The 19966-nt window shown below is 43.4% G+C and overlaps 3 protein-coding genes across 3 annotated transcripts in view; 1 reads left to right on the top strand and 2 right to left on the bottom strand.

Annotated features, from left to right (window-relative positions):
* The window catches only part of LOC123956543 (transcription factor HES-5-like), a 685-nt gene extending 339 nt beyond the window's left edge, over positions 1-346 (bottom strand). Inside the window, exons 1-2 of the mRNA XM_046028798.1 lie at positions 224-346; positions 1-111 (exon numbers count right to left, since the gene is read on the bottom strand). The exon at positions 1-111 is cut by the window's left edge and continues 339 nt beyond it. Coding sequence (XP_045884754.1) covers positions 1-111; positions 224-346 — 234 coding nt within the window. The remainder of the gene's footprint in view (positions 112-223) is intronic.
* Positions 347-3695: 3349 nt separating this feature from the next.
* LOC123956555 (transcription factor HES-5-like) lies at positions 3696-4449 on the top strand. The gene is made up of 2 exons (XM_046028814.1): positions 3696-3818; positions 3931-4449. Exons 1-2 carry the CDS (start codon positions 3696-3698, stop codon positions 4351-4353), a joined length of 546 nt encoding a protein of 181 aa, XP_045884770.1. The 3' UTR covers positions 4354-4449.
* Positions 4450-10434: 5985 nt separating this feature from the next.
* LOC123956580 (transcription factor HES-5-like) lies at positions 10435-11087 on the bottom strand. The gene is made up of 2 exons (XM_046028841.1): positions 10965-11087; positions 10435-10857 (listed from the first exon to the last, which is right to left on the bottom strand). Exons 1-2 carry the CDS (start codon positions 11085-11087, stop codon positions 10435-10437), a joined length of 546 nt encoding a protein of 181 aa, XP_045884797.1.
* Between the last annotated feature and the right edge of the window lie 8879 nt (positions 11088-19966).

Raw genomic sequence — 19966 nt, 5'->3', positions numbered from 1 at the left:
CTTGGAGTCTGGCTGCTGTTTGAGGAACTCTGGACCCAGGAGAGACTTGAGCTGCTCAATGCTGCTGTTGATTCGCTCTCTGCGTAACTTCTCCACCAGAGGCTTTCTGAGCTGCAGAAAGAAGAACAAAGTCATTAATACACTTGTTCTGCAGTATAATGTTAGCATGAACAAAAACAGTCTCTCATGAATTACATTTAGTCTCCTTGAATCTTCAGTTTACCTTGTGGGTCAGAGTCAGATGCTCCTGAGAATCAGTCACTGCTGCAGTGATTGTAGGTGCCATGGCTGGATCTCTGTGCTGTAGAGGTCTCTGTTGAGAGAATCTGATCTCTGCTGACTTCATCCCTCCTATTTATAGTCCCACATCTGCATATCAATGTGTGGGTTTGGGTCTGGTTTGAGTTTCTCACAGTCTCAGCCAATCAGAAAGCTTGGTGAGACAATCAGGCATGTGGAGCAGCAGCACACTGAATGCTGTTCTTGCCTGGGGGACAATGGTTCGATCTCAGGGGAACAGGTGGACGACTGGGGGGGTGATGGAGAGCGACTCAGAGAGCTCTGTGTGATTCTGGGAAAGTGGTGACCCTGTAAAGAGAGCAGATCTGCTGCCTGATGCTGGGATCAATGACTTTGACTGAGCACACGCTGATCATCTCATCACACACGTAGGACACTGACTGGGAGAGTGTCCTCAATTTTAAACACACTTTCATAATTATGTGGTATTGCTGCATTTGCACTATTAAATCAAGCATCAGACCTTAATATTTTGACTTAAAGTTAAAAAACAAACATTTCTTTAAAAATCATATTGGTTGTTTTCCTAAGATTTGGCAGAATTGTGAGCTGGTACCACACATTTTTGAGAAAACACAAGTTAACACAATCTTGCAAGTAATCACAACTGTTATGGGTTCATACAAGTTAGTTTGTATATGGTGATGAGATGATCACTAAGTAAAACAGTAAAGTCAAACTCATTCAGCTGAAAGTTGTTCAGATGAAACAGATGTGCATTCCGTCTTGTGACAAGTTGTTCCAGTTACTAAAGAGGTTTCCCACACTGAATCCTTGGAGCTGTGCACCACAAAAGGAGTTTGAATGCTTTTTTGGTGACTATTGACCCTAGTTTCGCAAAGGGCAGAGCGTGACAGCACTAACCATCTGGAGGAAAACAACGACAGTGGCTTTTCAGTTTTTCAGAACTTTGGCTAACACTAAAACTACCTCATATTATTTACCACAATTTTTAGACTATTGTTTTCTGTGATGACTCTCATAACTAATGTAACATTTATTCTAAAACATCCAAAAGTGAAGGAGGATTTGAATGGAAAGTTGGTTACAGGTAATTGATTAATACTTTCCCTTTAATAATTTCCCTTTTTAATCCAGTAAAAATGTCTTTGCTCTCTTTTGTCCGTTAATTAACGTTAGGGTTCTTAAAACACATAGAGTTGAGACAAAGGTATATGTATGTCAAAACACGAAGCAAAACAAAAGTCTGTATGACCCTTGCTGTAAGGGCTGCATTGCCCTGGCAGTTTGGCACCCATCAATAGAATAAAATAAAAAAGGCTTACATTGAAATGATGCCCTGGTGAACAGAGGGGAAATTAAGTTGGCAGAAGTTAGTTAGTTGAAAGAAATACAGAAAAAACAGTATAAGGAGAAAAAAAATCTTCGTCTGAAGTGTGCCAACTCCCCCTGGAGAATAGTCAGGTGCTGGTGGGGTTGAGGATGCTAATCATGCTGAACTGTGACTCTGCCTCTCACAGCTTTCCCACACTCTGTCCATTGACAGAGCTCCCACTTAACAATAGACATGTGCCTTGTTAAATGCTAATTCATCCCCACACAAGGAGCTCCCAGCTCTCCCCTGAGGGTAAAGTTTGTTGGTAAGAAACTCTCTTGAATTACGAGAAGAGACAAAGAGAAATAAACAGAAATATTTGGACTGGGGGTGTAACCAGTCAACTATATGTGTTGTGTGCAGATTTTATAATTACATAGAGCTTTAAACTACTTTACTATAAGGAGTATATTACCATTTAACAAATGGGTCATAACACACTATAAAGTACTTGTAAGCAGACATGAGTACATTTTGAAGTGTTTATTAATGTACAATATTTGTCAACACTCTACTATGAGGATATCTTTTATATTATCACAGCAATGGTTTACTCTATTATCATCCATTATCTGTCTATGCACCAGCCTCAACTTTTCAGTGCCCACAGTATAAGTTATAGTTGCTGACAAATACATAAATACACACTTATATTTACTATATCTGACATTTATCAAATCTTTATACTGCTTATTACTTCTGAATAGGGGGGTAAAAGTGTAAAAGTAAACTGTCCTTTGGTTGAAAACGTAGAAAATGTTGAAAAATATAAAAATAGCTAACCATAATAGGCTATAAATTTAATATAAAAATCAGATTTGATAACTCAGCACAATTGTAATTTAATTAAAATTTAAGTGAATTTCTTTCTACAAACTGCAAAAAAATCACATTTTCACAGAGCTGGATTTTCAAAATTCTATATATAAAAATACAAAAACATAAAAAAATATATATATAATCTAAATATTCAAATGATCAGGTTTAGTGAGTAGAAAATGTAAGCATTTAAAATTCAGTAGTAAAGAATCCCCGCCACCCCCCCACAGACGTCTTTGTCTGCCTCTATTGTGCCACTGGGGCTCTGTGAGTGGGTTTTCACTGCTTTCCCACACTCTGTCCATTCACTGCTTTAAAGAACAAAAGAAGTGTGTCTGGTTGCACATCACATTAATTATGGAGTCAGTTTACGAGTTTTATCTCACTGCCTCTGAATGGAAATTCCTGTCATCAAGACTCGTCATTACCAGGCTTTTGTAAAATCTCTTTAAGGAATGCAGACATGCTAAGGATTAATGAACATTCAAAAACATTAATTTCCCCATCCTTTAGATTCAAATTGCTCGTCTGCATTCCAGACTGTTTATTGTGATGGGAAGGATAAAAGGGAGTCTATTCCTTAATTTATCAGGTACTGGTTCTGGTGCAATAAGATGATGAATTTGAAGTTAAAGCTGTAATAGCTGCAAGAAAACTTTATTTAAAACATTAGCAAATCATCTTCATGCAGCTGTTGATAAGAAGATTTGTGTTTGAAAACTTCTTAAAAAAGGTGCCATTGCATCTAAGCTAGTATTATTTTCTTTAACCCCTTAAAGTTGGCAAGTCTACTACCTGAACTGCAGATTCAGCAACATTACCAGACCACCTAAAAAGAAACCAATAATAGTTATGTCTGTTATCGGACATAACTGATCCATGTGCCGTTTTAGAAAACACGCTTTCATTAACAGTCTCCACTGTGTGTGATGAGATGATCAGCGTGTGCTCAGTCAAAGTCATTGATCCCAGCATCAGGCAGCAGATCTGTTCTCTCTACAGGGTCACCACTTTCCCAGAATCACACAGAGCTCTCTGAGTCGCTCTCCATCACCCCCCCCTCCAGTCTTCCACCTGTTCCCCTGAGATCGAACCATTGTCCCCCAGGCAATAACAGCATTCAACGTGTGGCATCCCTCATTGTCTCACCAAGCTCTCTGATTGGCTGAGACTGTGAGAAACTCCAGCCAGACCAAGACCCACACATTCATATGGAGATGTGGGACTATAAAAAGGAGGGATGAAGTCAGCAGAGATCAGATTCTCTCAACAGAGACCTCTACAGCACAGAGATCCAGCCATGGCACCTACAATCACTGCAGCAATGACCGATTCTCAGGAGCATCTGACTCTGACCCACAAGGTAAACTGAAGATTCAAGGAAACTAAATGTAATTCATGAGAGACTGTTTTTGTTCATGCTAACATTATACTGCAGAACAAGTGTATTAATGACTTTGCTCTTCTTTCTGCAGCTCAGAAAGCCTCTGGTGGAGAAGTTACGCAGAGAGCGAATCAACAGCAGCATTGAGCAGCTCAAGTCTCTCCTGGGTCCAGAGTTCCTCAAACAGCAGCCAGACTCCAAGCTGGAGAAAGCAGACATCCTGGAGATGACAGTTTGTGTCCTGAGACGACTGCAGCAGCAGCATCAAGCTGTGGACTCAGCAGCTGTCGATCAGGGCTACTCCAGGTGTGTCCGAGAGGTGGACCACTTCCTGTCCAGGGAACAGGTGAAGACACAGTCCCAGAGAAGACTTGTGAACCACTTCAACAAGCTGCAGTCTTCCTCTGATAAGAAGCAGAGAGAGGCAGACTTCTCTCTTCTGAGCTCCACAATCCAGACCAGCATTATCAAAGAGAAGAGTCTGGCCAGGAGCGCCCCCTGGAGGCCGTGGTAGACACCTACAGACTTGTACAAAAGTGAAGCTCAAAGTGAAACGTCAACGTTGATTGAGCAATTGTACTTGTACTCTTGTCCTCATTCCTGTAGTAGTCTTATGTTGAAGAGTTATTGCGTATGTTACTGCAATTTGTCACTTGTATTACCTTTTGTAAAGGTCAGATTCTGTAATATTTGCAGACAGCAGGTTGGCTACCGTTTTCTATTTCAAAGGTAGTCATTTATTTCTGATTCAGGTACTGAAGTAAACATTATTGTTCCCAATGGGAATGCCTATATATTGTCAGTAACACTGACAATGATGTATGTACTTTTCCTCCATTTAGGAGAGACAGTTAATCATGTTGAACATGTGTCAGATTTATATGTGATATCCACATAATCTGTTGATTGAAATGTCTTAATTGTCTGCATTTTTAGCAGATTCATACTGTGTATGAAAATTTTCATCAAGACAAACGTGCTGCTTTATAACTCTGTGAGTGACAGCACTCATACCTTCAATGAAGGACTTGTTTGTAAAATGTCTCAATGTGAATGTATCTCTTCAAGCCAAGTGATGCGCATTAAAACAATCACAGAAAAAAACAGGAAAAAAAGTTTGGATGTGTCATTTTTATCAACTTGTGTAAATCACAGGATATTAAAGCACCAGATCAAAACCTGCATATTCAAATGTTAAAGCAGGACATTACAACATGTGCAGAATACTGAGCCAAATGCTTCAGTAACACTCAGCAACAACTGACTAGTGATTAGTGAGTTGATTAGAGTGATTAGAGGGGTTTTGGTATTAGCTACACAGTGATTCCGCATCTTGAAAAGATGCCACAAACATATAGTATGATGGACAAAAAGCTAGATAAGGTAGACAATCAGACAGCAGCTGATTCAACCCTTCAGCTGTGAGCTTATGGTTCACATCACATCTACGATGTCTGTAATCAATGCAAAATATGGTGTTATACAACTGGAAAAAAACAACATAATGTCTCTCAGGAAGATGTTGGGCCTTCACAAGTCACCAGAACAGCTTCAGCGTAGATTCACCATGTCTCTAGTCTGCAACCTGGGGTGAACACCCTTCTCCTTAAAGCTACCACCTCATTTTGTGTTTTATATATTATTGGAAAGCTGTGCAACATATTTATCTCCCATATGCGTTAAACTGGGCTGAGATCTGGTGAATGAAAAGGTCATATATTCACATTCTTTTCATGCTCATCATACAATTCAGTGAACCATAAATGCCCTTGGTGCACACATATGAATTTGTTATGTTTCTGCTCGTTTTATGTTTGGTTTTTGTTTTTCGTTTTTTGTCACCTGGCTGTACATGTGCTGTGGTGGCAGTTAACAGAGGGTCTGTCATGGAGCAGACAGTGCTGATGCTCCTGGTGTTTACAAAACATTTGTTCCACTTAACAACTTGAACTATGATGTAATGCAATTATCTATAAAGAATATGACTAATGGCTAAGGTGGCTTTGGTACAACAAGAGGAGTTTGAATAATGTATTTCCCCAAATTTATTTAATTAAGGTGACATGACAAAGACTTGCATCCTTTGCATGTTTATTTTCTTGAAATGTGAAAAAAAAACACAAAAACAAATTTCAATCCACTTTGGATAAATTAAAAAAACAGTGAATAAACTGAAATATGCATACATGGCATACACAAAACAATAACAAATCCCTTTTCAGAAGAAAGGTTGGTGTTTAAGAATGTGATACTTTATACCTTGAAACAAGGCAGTAAGATACTGTATGCAAACTGTAATCACACAATATTTGCCTATACAGTATTTTCACAGGAAGAATAGGTTAATATTGCTCTGGCTTAAAAATTTAAGCAGATTTTACTGCAGTTAATCAATACATTTAAAAAAAATATGGTCCTTAATATTTAAACATCAGCATAGTTAAGAGACCAGATTTATCTTCTGTGATCTACAACCCTGAGAATCGTAAATCCCACAAATAGCAGCACATGTTGTAACGACGTAGCCACTGACTCTTCTTCCCAGTCAGTGACCTCTTCACATTTTCCTCGGAATCATTTTCTTCCTCTGGCTACTGTTGTTGCCAAAATGAAACCGTATCATTTGAGGATTCTGCAGATCTGCTTGTGATAGTGCAAAAAATGCATTTCTCTAGAACAGAGATGTAGCTGGCATTGTTAAATCTGTAGTTCACAAATCAATAAACTGCAGTTGTTTTAATGCACTGTCAGTGATTTCTTATTGTCCATTCCTCATTGTCATCAAAAGCACAGTGGAGCCAAGTCTTCCTCTGCATCGGGAAACAGCCGTAAAATGTCCCTTGAATATTTGGAGAAGCCGTTGTGTGACAGCAAGGCTTTTCTTAAGGTGAGGAAGCACTTTGTTTTTTCCAGGATGTCTGAAACATGGATCCCATTCTGCAGGTGTTCTCCAATCAGAGCCTTCAGCTTCTCCACTCCAGTGCAGCATTTCCTCTCCAACATGTGGAGTTTACACCTGAGAGAAACAGAGTCGTGAGTTTGATTATTATGTTCACTGGTTTAGTAAAAAGAACTTTATACAATAAAAATGTTACAAAATACAACAATTAAAAAAAAGAAGAAATGTGGCTTTGGCTTACCTAAAGAGCTGCTCCTTCACGCTGTCTTGAAGAGCGAGGTCTGCATAAAGAGCCATTTCAAGGTTTGCTTCGTGTGGTGGTAAGTTCTGCTGTTGCCTGCGAAGGTTCAGAGGACGTCTTTGTTGACATCTGCGTCTCGGCTGTGCATTTATGCTGCTAATCTTGCATTCTCTCTGCTTTTCAGCCAATCAGGAGGCTCACAGCTCAGAACAATAGAGTGAATTTAATGCCTGTCACACAGAACAGGTGGGATGCTTTATCTGCATGCCACAGATCAGCAAGGTCACTGGGAAAATATTTTTCCTGAAGTGGACATGGGAAAATTTTGTTTCTCACTGCTTAGACCTGAACACTGATTAGAATTTGACATAAGACAAAGAATCCAGGCAAAGACCCTTTAATGATGCTAAACTAGGAATGTGAAAATAAAATAAAACTAAATATTACATTACATTTTTCCAGTTAAACTAAAAATCATTGTAATGTTTTAATGGCATCATAAAATCCTGACAGGAAAGGGAAGTCAGTTACACTTTAAGGACAAATTTCTGTTCTTTCTTTAATGAGATTAATGTTCAGTACACTCTCTTCATCACTGTTGAAAACTAATAGATACCAAAATAGCAAAGAAAATCTTTTTTTTTAAATTCCCCAAAAGCTGTAATAATGCTTTAAAGTTATATTTTCTGACTCTGTGTGTCTCAGCGGTGAGCTACAGCTCAACCAGATGGCTTGTCTGTGAAATGACTTTCGTCCTGAGAACCGTCCTGAGGCTTTGTGAGAGTAGACACACTTCTATTGTGTGGGCAGCTGAGCAGGCTGCATACAGAAGTGTGGGAAGCCGTGTGTCGATGTGGCTCCCAGCACCAGAGAGAGAGGAGGGCGTGTGACCGGGGCACGTTCAGCCTTGTGCAGGGAGCTGTGGGAGCTCAGAGGAGGGGAACTAGGAAACCTGAGCCCCTACACAGACAGCCGATAGACATGCAGACAGATGGAGAGGAGATAAGCAGGAAGGTAAACCAACCTGAACCTGATTATATAGCTTGCGGTTGTCTTAGTGTGTTCACAGAGGATAATGAACAGAAAACAGCAGCACATTTCTCCCAGACAAGAAAACAAAATGTATACTCCTTTCTCAAAGTGCATCAAAAGGATTAAGTACAGGTAAAAGAAACAAGTCATGTCAATGATCATATGTCATACAAACTAATGACTCTACTTAGAAAAGCTTACAAATAACAACTTTAAAGGATTATTCATAATCTGTCCTCCATAAGTGTCTGGCAGGCATTGCAAAGACATCAGAACTCATAGACTACATTATTATGGAATTTGCTTGAGATTTTATGTCATATTTTTGGTTCTATTAGTCAATCAAATGCATTTTTCTGATAGTAATCTCTGACTACACCTAAACTCACTGTCAACTTTGAGCATAACCAACAAAAAACACATCCTTAATTTATGTATTGTGTAGGAAGTCTGTAAACTGCAAATAAATGTATGAGTCAACCAACACCCATCCTGTTGTGGGGACAGCCCAGCTGACGGTGAGTGTCCTGGTTTCCCTTTTTTTTCTCACTTTATTTCACCCATTGTTTTGCTCTGCCTGCCTCCCTGTGTTCTCCTCCTCTCTCCCTCGGCTCCTGAGCCCAGCCAACTACCTGCACCTGCACCTCATCAGCCGCCTTGTCAGCCTGCTACACCTGCCAGTAATCAACCTCATCCCTGCCTGTATTTTAACCCCGGTTCTCCACACAATCCTCGCTTGATCGTCGTTGCTCCATACCCGGTTCACTCACCCTCGTCATCCGTTCAGTCGGCTGGGCTCATCCTTCGGTCCTCTCCTCTCGGGCTTCCTCCACGGCGCCCTCCCGGCTCCTCCTCGCCTCACCACCTGTGCCTCGCCTGCTCCTCGGTCCTCCGTGCCCGCGTCCCCCGGCGTCCACCTCTCCTCCCTCACCTCTTCCCTAGCCCCCTCCGTGAACCCTCAATAAAACCTCCTTCCCTCTGAGCGTTGCGTTTGGGTCCTTTCTGTCCCGTCTCCCAACACATCCCATGATTAAAGCAGAGAGCCAACAGAAATGGTTATTGTTTACATTACATTACTGCCTCTTTCATTTATGTTTTTGCCTTGAGAATAAAATCTGTATATATCTGCATAATGGCTGTTAAGTTTTCTTGAAGTTCCAGTGAGAAAGTCATGTAAGCATAAATGTCATCAGTTACAGTCAACATTTTCTTTGTCGTTGACTCTTTTATTGACCTCTTGCTCTCTCTTTTTACGTTTTACGGTTATGTATGTAACCCTTGTTCCCCGAGAAGGGGAACGAGACACTGCGTCACCCCACCTGGAGTGCCTTGCTTTATAGAAAGCAACAAGGGTAAAACAAGGGTTACATACATAACCGTAAAACGTAAAAAAAAAACAACATACATGGATGAAACTCCATTAGCTTTATGTTGATGGTGGTTAATTGCATCTTATTTAAATATTCCAATAAGGAATTTATTGTAATGGGGCCAATAAATGATTGTAGCCACAGTGAGATGGAGAGTGTAGAGTGAAACATGCAATGTAAATTCAAAAATTATTATTAAAAAGCTGGGAGACAAAATAATATTAGAACACAAAATTTACAAATAGCATTGTTTGTTTATTTTAAAAAAAGGCACATTGAGCCACTTCAAGTATGAAAAGCTCTGGCTATACATGATCTTATATCACAACAACAACTTGAAGCTTTCTCCAAGACACAGTGTAGTCAGTAAAGCAACAGTTATCTTTATAAAAGACAAAACAATCTTACAAACGATTCAAATTAATATTTTCAAACAAGAATGATAATTTGCTCTTAATAAACACAATCAAAGCAGTAAAAACTGACCTTAAACAGATCAAAATGTTCTTATCACAGAGTGATTACAGCAGGTTAATAACCACTGAATACATGAATGTTCATTAAAGACAACATAACAGTCACTGGAAAAAGGTGACAGTGTGACATTAAGCAAACCTTTTAGAAAAAAGGATAAACATTTAGATCTTAAAACTGATCAGTTTTGAGTAATATGAAAGAATATAGTCCATTATGACAATATGTCCATATAAATGGCATGTTAACATGTTTTGATCAATATCAATAAAAGGATAACATATGGTTCCATATCATTATATAATACCAATACATGAAGTACAGTGAAGTATAAAAATAATTGCTGATGCAATCAGATTTGGTTCATGCAACATGCATGACAAGATGTTCTCTTTCTAACCTTGAAAGATAATGTTGCTGACATTTAGGAAATGTCATCTGGCACAAAAAAAAACACAAAATGCAGCTCCTGTACATACAGACGAACAAGTCCATAACATTTCAAAGAATTCAGTTCAGAAATCTTTGACCAATGTGGTCATCTCAGTTTGTCTGGTGGTAACTCCAGTCTGTAGGTGTCTACCACGGCCTCCAGGGGGCGCTCCTGGCCAGACTCTTCTCTTTGATAATGCTGGTCTGGATTGTGGAGCTCAGAAGAGAGAAGTCAGCCTCTCTCTGCTTCTTATCAGAGGAAGACTGCAGCTTGTTGAAGTGGTTCACAAGTCTTCTCTGGGACTGTGTCTCCACCTCCTCGTTAGACAGGAAGTGGTCCACCTCTTGGACACACCTGGAGTAGCCCTGATCGACAGCTGCTGAGTCCACTGCATGATTCTGCTGCTGCAGTCGTCTCAGGACACAAACTGTCATCTCCAGGATGTCTGCTTTCTCCAACTTGGAGTCTGGCTGCTGTTTGAGGAACTCTGGACCCAGGAGAGACTTGAGCTGCTCAATGCTGCTGTTGATTCGCTCTCTGCGTAACTTCTCCACCAGAGGCTTTCTGAGCTGCAGAAAGAAGAGCAAAGTCATTGATAAATTCATTCAAGGTGTAGTGTTAGTATAAAAAGACAACATTTCATAAAATATTGAGTTTTCTTGAATCTTCAGTTTACCTTGTGGGTCAGAGTCAGATGCTCCTGAGAATCGATCAGTGCTGCAGTGATTGTAGGTGCCATGGCTGGATCTCTGTGCTGTAGAGGTCTCTGTTGAGAGAATCTGATCTCTGCTGGCTTCATCCCTCCTATTTAAAGTCCCACATCTGCATATCAATGTGTGGGTTTGGGTCTGGTTGAAGTTTCTCACAGTCTCAGCCAATCAGAGAGCTTGGTGAGATAATCAGGCAAGTGGAGCAGCAGCACGCTGAATTCTGTTATTGCCTGGGGGACAATGGTCTTAGTGGAACAGGTGGTGCAGTGGGGGTGATGGAGAGAGACTCAAAGAGCTCTGTGTGAATCTGGGAACGCGGTGACCCTGTAGCAAGAGCAGATCTGCTGCCTGATTCAGCTGCAGATCCTGATCATCCCATCACACATGTGGGAGACAAACATTTTTGGTGTAATGTAAAAGGATAGAAATAAATCCTAAATTTAAGTAGCTTTTCATTTGCCAATTATTGAGCCAAAATCCAATGTGTAGCAGCTAAAATACTTTGACTAGATACATTGTTTAGTTTTGCTTATTCCAAAATTAAGCTTTTGCAAAACAGTAGTGTGATTCAGGCACTTAATAAACTCAACATAATAATCATGCTGCTTTCCAGATGTAGCATAGTAATTTGACATGTGCCTTGTAGTTAGTGTGAGTAACAAGTTGAGCTCAGTTTCCCACACTGACTCCCTGAATGGTCTGGTCAATGAACCACTTCTGTGACAGATGCTGGCTGTGTGTTGTAATCGAATCAGAGCCTGACATCACCAGCCATCTGGAGGGAAAGGACGCCATTGGATGTCTCACTTTGTTACATCTGAAATGTAGGTAAACAGTTTATCATCAGTTATCACCAAAATGATTTGTCGTTTTATATTTTTCTGTTTCCAATCAGTCATACATTGTGCCTCTCCAGTCATAATCCCGCCTCATTACTTACCATCAACTGGACCTAAATTTCAGCATGAGTCTTGGAGGTTTCCTGGTGGGGGGCAGATGTTTTCTGAAGTGTGCCAAATCCCTTTGGAGAATTACTTGCTGGCTGCTGGTGGGATGGATGTCATTCACACTAAACTCTGCTCTCAAGAGCTTTCCCACATTCTGTCCATTAGCAGAAATAGTCATTTGCCTCTCTACAAATCGTCTTGTTGACAGTACTGTGCACAAGCAGTGTGAGCGCTGAGGGTGAGTTTGGGACCCCGAAATATAATATTTAGACGTTAAATTAAAAAAATTAAAATTTGAATTAATGACTTTCCATTTTAGACACATGTTACACGGTCAATCAAATAATATTGTAAAATGCAAAAACATCATGTTTGTTTAATGAGTCGGGGTCTGAACATCAGGGCAGACGATCATTATGCCATTTTGTCCACTCAGGTAGATTAATTAATGTGACAGGGAGTAGATACTGGATCGTAGATATCGCCTCTTGCGCCAAAATTAAGATCCAACTAGGATAATAAATTAACACCAGGGCCCAGATGTTCAAAAAGTTTAATCTGGATCAGAATGATCCGGATTTGGAAATCCCATGTTTTTCTATTCAGGATTACGTAACCCATTTTATTTTTGTGCTGGTTTTTCAAAGTAATACTGGATTGGATCACGTTAATCCACATACAAACTTTTCAGGATTACCAAATCCGGATTTCCTGCTCTAAATGGTACTACATATGACAAAGTAGGCTGTTAATGATATAAAGACCAACAGGTAGAAGCGTCCTTTCTGTTGGGATCAAGATAATCCAGATTTTTTGGATCAAAGGGATACCAATCCTACTAAAATGTTTTGAACAACACAAACTGAAGGTTTGATCCAGATCAAAATCAGGATTGGATTTGTTGATCTGATCCGATTTCAGAATCCTTATTTTCTTTTTGAACAACACATTTTCAAGATTTGATCCAATCCGATAGCCAAAATCCATTCAGATTACTTTTGAATAACTGGGCCCAGAAGATTAAAATTTCTTGTTACTCAACATTTACAAAAGTAGTGAGAAGGCCAGCTACAACATTTAAGGAAACATTAAAGACTGAGACAATGTAACAAGAGAAAAAATTCAGCCACAGTGACACAGAAGCATACACTTCAACAGTTAGCTAACAGCTAATGTTGGTCCAGGGCAGTCTGTTAGACCAACTCGTCCATCTCGAAAGGACGTCGTCTCTGACTGGATCTGTGGTTCTCATTTGGAACTCCTTACTGTTAATGGATTTAAACAACAATTTTACTGAACACTAGTGGACCGTGATTTACCAAACCCACAGGTGCAGTAGTGACCGAAAGCATATGATACCCAGACCGTTCACCACCAACCCTTGTCCCTTCAGTTGACAGTGGTGAGTAACTGTTAGCTAAAGCTTTATTTTTACATAACATTAGATTACTTTTTACATTCCACACAACTGTTTGGGATTTCTCTTAAAATGTTGCTGTACATTGTGTTGAATAACAGATGTTAGTTTAGCTATGAGACAAAAATGTAATGTGAATCCAGGTGATGTCTCTTTCTAAAGTATGTTGGTGCTTGATTTAGTGATGTTAGTTCCCGATTGTTCTCAGTGTTCTTTATAGCCTATACACATTTTCCTGTGTTCAACAGCCTATTAGCATATTAACAGTGCGCAGTAATTTTTTGTTTCAGCTGTTTCAAAGCCTGATCATCAAGAGGTTGTAATTCTGAGAAACGTCTCGGGTTACGTATGTAACCCTTGTTCCCCGAGAAGGGGAACGAGACACTGCGTTGGTGACGACACTATGGGAACGCCTCTGGGCGTGGCAGGGCTGAACTATGAATGAAACTACTCCAATCCTATTGGTGTTACTAGAACGGTAGTATGTGACGGGGTAACCGGAGGGGGTATATAAGCACGCCGGCACATAGGACACATTAGCCCTTTCTATGAAGCAAGGCACTCCAGGTGGGGTGACGCAGTGTCTCGTTCCCCTTCTCGGGGAACAAGGGTTACATACATAACTCGAACTCGAACTGCGTCGGTGACGACACTATGGGAACGAGATACTCACTTAGGCTGCGCCGAAACCCCGCCTGCCCCCAGCGTGCAGAACCTGACGGCACGACTAGGAGGAGAGCGCACGGGTGCCGGGTGCCGGGTGCCGGGTGCAGAAGGCAGGTCCAGACTGTAAAACCGGATAAAAGTGTGAGGGGTGGCCCAGCCAGCCGCGTCACACAAATCCTGGAGCAACGCCCCTGCGAGGAGGGCCCTAGAAGCCGCCATGCCTCGAGTAGAGTGCGAACTTACGGGCATAGGTGAAGGCAAACCGCGCACCTGATAGGCCAGGGAAATAGTCTGAACGATCCAGTTGCTGATGGTGTGTTTAGAAGCGGGGAGCCCAGCCTTGGGGGACCCGAAACACACCAGCAACTGGTCTGCTTTCCTCCACCGGGAAGACCTCAGAGTGTAAATACTCAGTGCTCTGACAGGGCAGAGCAGATGAAGTCTCCCGTCCTCCGCCGTCACATGAGGTGGGGGATGAAACGCCTGCAACACCGTGGACCCTGCCAGTCTGGCCGGAACCTTAGGGACATAACCTGGACAAGGGTGCAGGATGGCCCTGACCCTCCCCGGGGCAAACTCCAGGCATCGGGGAGACACCGAAAGTGCCTCCTCAGAGAGGTGATAGCGAGGAGAAAGGTCATCTTAAGGGTCAGGTGCTTGGCCTCAGCCGACTCCAGGGGTTCGAAGGGGTCCTCAGCCTACGCTTCGAGAACCACTGCCAGGTCCCAGGTGGGAACCCTGGAACGAGTCACGGGTCTCATCCTCCGGGCTCCACGGAGGAAGCGCACGACCAGTGGAAGCCTCTCCAAGGGCCCATCACTCAGAGGGGCGTGGAATGCTGCAATGGCAGCCACATACACTTTGAGTGTTGACGGGGAGAGGCCGGCGGAGAAACGGTGCTGGAGGAACTCCAGTATCACAATTACCGAGCAGGAAACTGGGTCCACCGCCCGTTCTCTGCACCAGGTGGTGAACACATTCCACTTTAGGCCGTACATCCTTCTCGTGGACGGGGCTCTGGAGCTGAGCAGCGTCTCGACTGCTCCTGTCAGACCCATAGCTGCCACAGGGCGGGGTGCGGGTGAAAGATCCGGCCCTCTGCCTGGGACAGCAGGTCTCTCCTCAGAGGGACCTGCCAGGGCGGGCCCTCGAGGAGCAATATTAAATCCGAGAACCACACTCGTGCCAGCCAAAACGGGGCTACTAGTAGTAGACTGACGCCGTCCTGGCGGACCCGCTCCAGAACTGGAAACGCATACAGACGCAGCCTCGGCCATGTCTGCACCATGGCATCCAACCCTAGCGGGGCTGGGGGCGAGAGGGAGAACCACAGGGGACAGTGCGCCGTCTCTCGGGACGCAAACAAGTCCACGTCTATGGGGCCGAACTCTTCGCATAATAACTCTAGGTCTGCTCCTTGATTCTGGGTCCCAGGGATGTACGCTCTGAGGGACAGCAGGCGCGAGCGCAGACCCCCCTGGTGATTCAAATAGGCCACCACTGCCGTATTGCCGGTTCTGACACGGATGTGGCGACCGCGGAGGGCGGGCAGAAAACTCTTCAGAGCTCTGAAAACCGCCAACATTTCCAGGCAATTTATGTGCCAAGAGAAATGATGCTCCTCGCAGGAGCCTCTCGCGAAGCGGCCTTCCATGACCGCGCCCCATCCCGTGAGTGAGGCGTCTGTTGAAATAATTGTTCGGCGACAGATCGCTCCCAACACGGGACCTTGGGACAGGAACCAAGATTTCCTCCATACAGACAGGGAACGAAGGCATCCACTCGTAACCCGTATCAGACGGAGCGGATTTCCCCTCGGGGAGAATCCCTTGGATTTTAGCCACCACTGCAGGGCTCTCATGTGCAGTAGTCCTGAAGGTATTATACTGGACGCTGCTGCCAGAAGACCCAACACCCTCTGAAAGTGTTTTACAGTGATGGCGCGGCCTAACTGCACTCTGGTCACTGAGGACAAAATGGACTCAATGCGTGCGGGAGACAGGTGGGCCTGCATCGTCGTTGAGTCCCACACCACCCCTAGGAGCGGAGTCCGTTGGGTGTCAGCACGCTCTTCTTTGCGTTGAGCCGTAGCCCCAAACGCTGAAGGTGGGCGAGGACGACATCTCGATGCCGAACCGCTAACTCTCGAGACTGGGCCAGGACGAGCCAGTCGTCGATTTAGTTCAGTATGCGGATGCCCTGGAGCCTCAACGGAGCCAGAGCTGCATCCATGCATTTGGTGAACGTGCGGGGAGATAGTGCTAGGCCGAACGGAAGAACACGATACTGGTAAGCCGTGCCCCCAAAGGCGAACCTCAGGAACTTCCTGTGAGAGGGACGGATGGAGATGTGGAAATAAGCATCTTGCAGATCTATCGTGACAAACCAATCCTCGAATTGGATGTGACTGATGATGGCTGGGATGGTAAGCATCCTGAACCTGAATCTCCTCAGAGATTGGTTCAGGGACTGCAGATCCAAAATCGGACGCAATCCTCCGTCCTTCTTGGGAACCAGGAAGAATAGGCTGTAGAAGCCGGCTTCTCTGACCGGTAGGGAAATTAGTTCTATGGCGCCTTTCTTCAGACTTGAGGTCTCAGGACCTCTTCCCCTGGGCCCGCCGAGACTGAATGACGGTCCTCAGATCCGTCTTCTCGGGGGGCTGGGGGCGAGAGCGCCATCTTGCGTCCCAGGTTGGTTGAGGGGGATCCCATGAAGCGACGCTCTGCTTCTGGCTGCGGCGGTAGGTACTGGATGAAGGCTGCGTCCGCCTTTCCTGAGCCGTCGCGGTCCTGGAGTCTGACCGGCGGGGGAGATATCGTTCAAACGCCTCTCCCTGAGTTTTGGTGTGCTGGAACCTGTTGACAACAGCATCCACTGCTTCGCCAAACAGGCCAGAAGGCGAGAGGGACGCATCCAGGAGAAAAGCCCTCTCCTTCCCCTGGATGCCCGATAGGTTGAGCCACAGATGGCGCTTCGTAGCCACCAAAGCCGCCATGGATCGGCCGATGGAACGGGCCATTTCCTTGGTCACACGGAGAGCCAAGTCCGTCACTCTACGCTCCGTCAGGTCCTCCTCAGAGGGACCTCCCCCTACGTCACAGTCCTGAAGGAGATCGGCCTGGTATGCCTGCAAGACAGCCATCGTGTGCAGGCTGGCACCAGCTCGACCCGCTGCCATGTAGGCCTTGCCCAACAAATCGGACGTCATCCAACATGGCTTGGTGGGGAGCGCCGGCGTCCGGAGGGATGAGGCGAGGTTGGGAGAGAGGTAGCTAGCCAGTGCATCCTCCACTCGTGGCATCGCTCCATAGCCGTGCTGTCTGATTTCTGTCACGTTGCCGTAGTCCAGCCGGGGGGACGTAGACAGCCGCGCAGAGAAGGGTTTATTCCACGATTTTTGGAAAAAATGGTAGGGGCTGATGCGGGGGTGGCGCTCGGTGTTGCAGAACCCACTCATCTAGTTTGCTGCCTACCGATGGCTGCTGCACCGCCTGTGGCCAAACAATGTGTAGCTTGGCCACGGCCCGCGTCACCACTTCCAACAACTCCTCGTATCCCGGCGAGGGCTGATGACATTACGTTTCCTCCATGCTAAGCACATCTAGCTCCTCAGAGCCAGATCGTGTCAGCCTCTCCGGACTCACCCCTCGAGTGGGAGAAACCGAGAAACGGGCTCCCGATTGGGGGACGAGGGGAGGAGGATTCCGCGGACGAGGACCGGAAAAAGCCCTCAGCCGTTCCGGCACCCTCGGCGATCTCGCGTTGTGATCCCCAGGATCGGAGCCGCTGCGACGCCTCAGCGCATCCAACCATCCTCTAGGAAAAGAGCCACTCGAGACCTCAGCACCCTCGGAGGCAGGGCCTCGCAGTGGTCGCAGGCAGCCCTCTCGAGAGCCGCCTGAGCATGCGACATCCTCAGGCATGAGATGCACATCCCGTGGGTATCACCCTCCGTGATGAAACGCTCACATGGAAAGACACACTGTCGGAATCGCTTCAACATGATCTTCTGCTTCGTCTCGACGTCAGGTAGGATAATGGAGATTCCAAATATAGCCAGAGTGCCTGCTGAATAGAAAGAAGCTAATGTGTCCTATGTGTTGGCGTGCTTATATACCCCCTCCGGTTACGCCGTTACACACTACCGTTCTAGTAACACCAATAGGATTGGAGTAGTTTCATTCATAGTTCAGCCCTGCCACGCCCAGAGGCGTTCCCATAGTGTCGTCACTGATGCAGTTCGAGTTCCCTCGAAGGGGAACAAAACATTAAATAAAATTAACCAAATTGTTATATATATATAAATTCCACAGGCTAACTTGCATAGGGCAACTAACAGAAACTTTAATAAACTCATGTTCAAATTCATGTTAGCCTCTGCTAACAAGGGATATTCAGATTCAGGTCCTTTCACTGCTTTCACTGGAGGAACAATAGAAGTGTGTCTTATTATGCACATCATTAAATACAATGTCTGAACTACTTAAAGAGGGAAATGGTTAACTTGAAACTTTTTACATTAAAACTGACAATTACCCTATAATGATGCTTCAGCAAAATTGTCTTTGAGTTAGAAACATTCTCATTTGGTTTGATGACTTGACTCACTGGAAACAGTGACAAAGCATTGATATTCCCTTTTCATCACATTTAAATTTGTCATACATAGTTTTACTTTAAATGTGTTGGTTATGTGTAAGCATTTTCTGAATGAGCTGAATTTGATCTTAATGTGCCAATCAAAGTTTGGAACAATGATGGAGACCTATCAATTAGAGAGTTTCTCTGTCACCATTATAAAGAGGGTACCAAATAAACACAAGGACATGACAACAGAAACATTTCAGCTGACAGCGTTTGTTTATTCAACACAAGAAGTGAGACAACTCCAGCTAGAGGAGATGATACATCACAACAACAACTTGTAGATTCCTACAAGACACACTGTACTTAGAAAGAGTAAAGGAACAGCTGTCTTTATAAACGACAATGATTTACAATATTTGACAACACAGTACCACTTCCTTTCAGATTTTTTTTTTATAAATGGATTAAAACTTTTGCACTTAGAGAACAAAAAATAAAAACTGACCTTAGAACAGATCACATTGCTCTTAATAAGCATTCAATTCAATTGATTCTCAAAGTTTTAAATTACATTGTCACTGGAAAATTGCGACAATGTGACATTAAATAAACCTTTTACTTTAAAAACATAAACATATTGATCTTAAAACAGATAATTTTTCAAAATTCACCTAAGGTTTATGATAAAATGTCCATCAAAAGGACAATTAAGATTTTAGATCAATTCAAAAGAATCAATAACTTTCAAGAGGGAACAAGTATCACCATTGCATTATATTTTAACAATATATAATGTATAGTGAATTATAAATCTGTCACAGGAAAATTGTGACCTTAAGCATAACTTTTAGAAAAAGGATACACATTTGGATCTTAGAACAGATCAGTTTTGAGTTACCAGAGAGATTTATTGCCATTATGACAATATGTACACAACAACGTCAGTTACAGTTTTCTGATCACTATGATCAAAATCAATCAAAATATATCATGTTTCCATAGCATTAATTACTACCAATACATGAAGTACAGTGAAGTATAATAATAATTGCTGATGCAATCAGATTTGGTTCATGCAACATGCATGACAAGATGTTCTCTTTCTAAACTTGAAAGATATTGTTGCTGTAACTTCCTTAGGAAATTACATCTTGCACAAAGAAAAAACACAAAATGCAGCTTCTGTACATACAGAAGAACAAGTCCATAAATTTCAAAGAATTCAGTTCAGTAATCTTTGACCAATGTGGTCTCAGTTTGTCTGGTACTAACTCCAGTCTGTAGGTGTCTACCACGGCCTCCAGGGGGCGCTCCTGGCCAGACTCTTCTCTTTGATAATGCTGGTCTG

This window comes from Micropterus dolomieu, linkage group LG18 (assembly GCF_021292245.1).
Source record: "Micropterus dolomieu isolate WLL.071019.BEF.003 ecotype Adirondacks linkage group LG18, ASM2129224v1, whole genome shotgun sequence".
NCBI lineage: Eukaryota > Metazoa > Chordata > Actinopteri > Centrarchiformes > Centrarchidae > Micropterus > Micropterus dolomieu.
This window is presented reverse-complemented; position numbering and strand designations above follow the sequence as displayed.

Bases quoted from the DNA above. Each gene is read 5' to 3' on its own strand.
- LOC123956555 (XM_046028814.1), top strand. From the start codon at position 3,696: ATGAAGTCAGCAGAGATCAGATTCTCTCAACAGAGACCTCTACAGCAC. The intron at 3,819-3,930 runs GTAAACTGAAGA...TTCTTTCTGCAG, and splicing joins ATCTGACTCTGACCCACAAG to CTCAGAAAGCCTCTGGTGGA.
- LOC123956580 (XM_046028841.1), bottom strand. From the start codon at position 11,087: ATGAAGCCAGCAGAGATCAGATTCTCTCAACAGAGACCTCTACAGCAC. The intron at 10,858-10,964 runs GTAAACTGAAGA...TTCTTTCTGCAG, and splicing joins ATCTGACTCTGACCCACAAG to CTCAGAAAGCCTCTGGTGGA.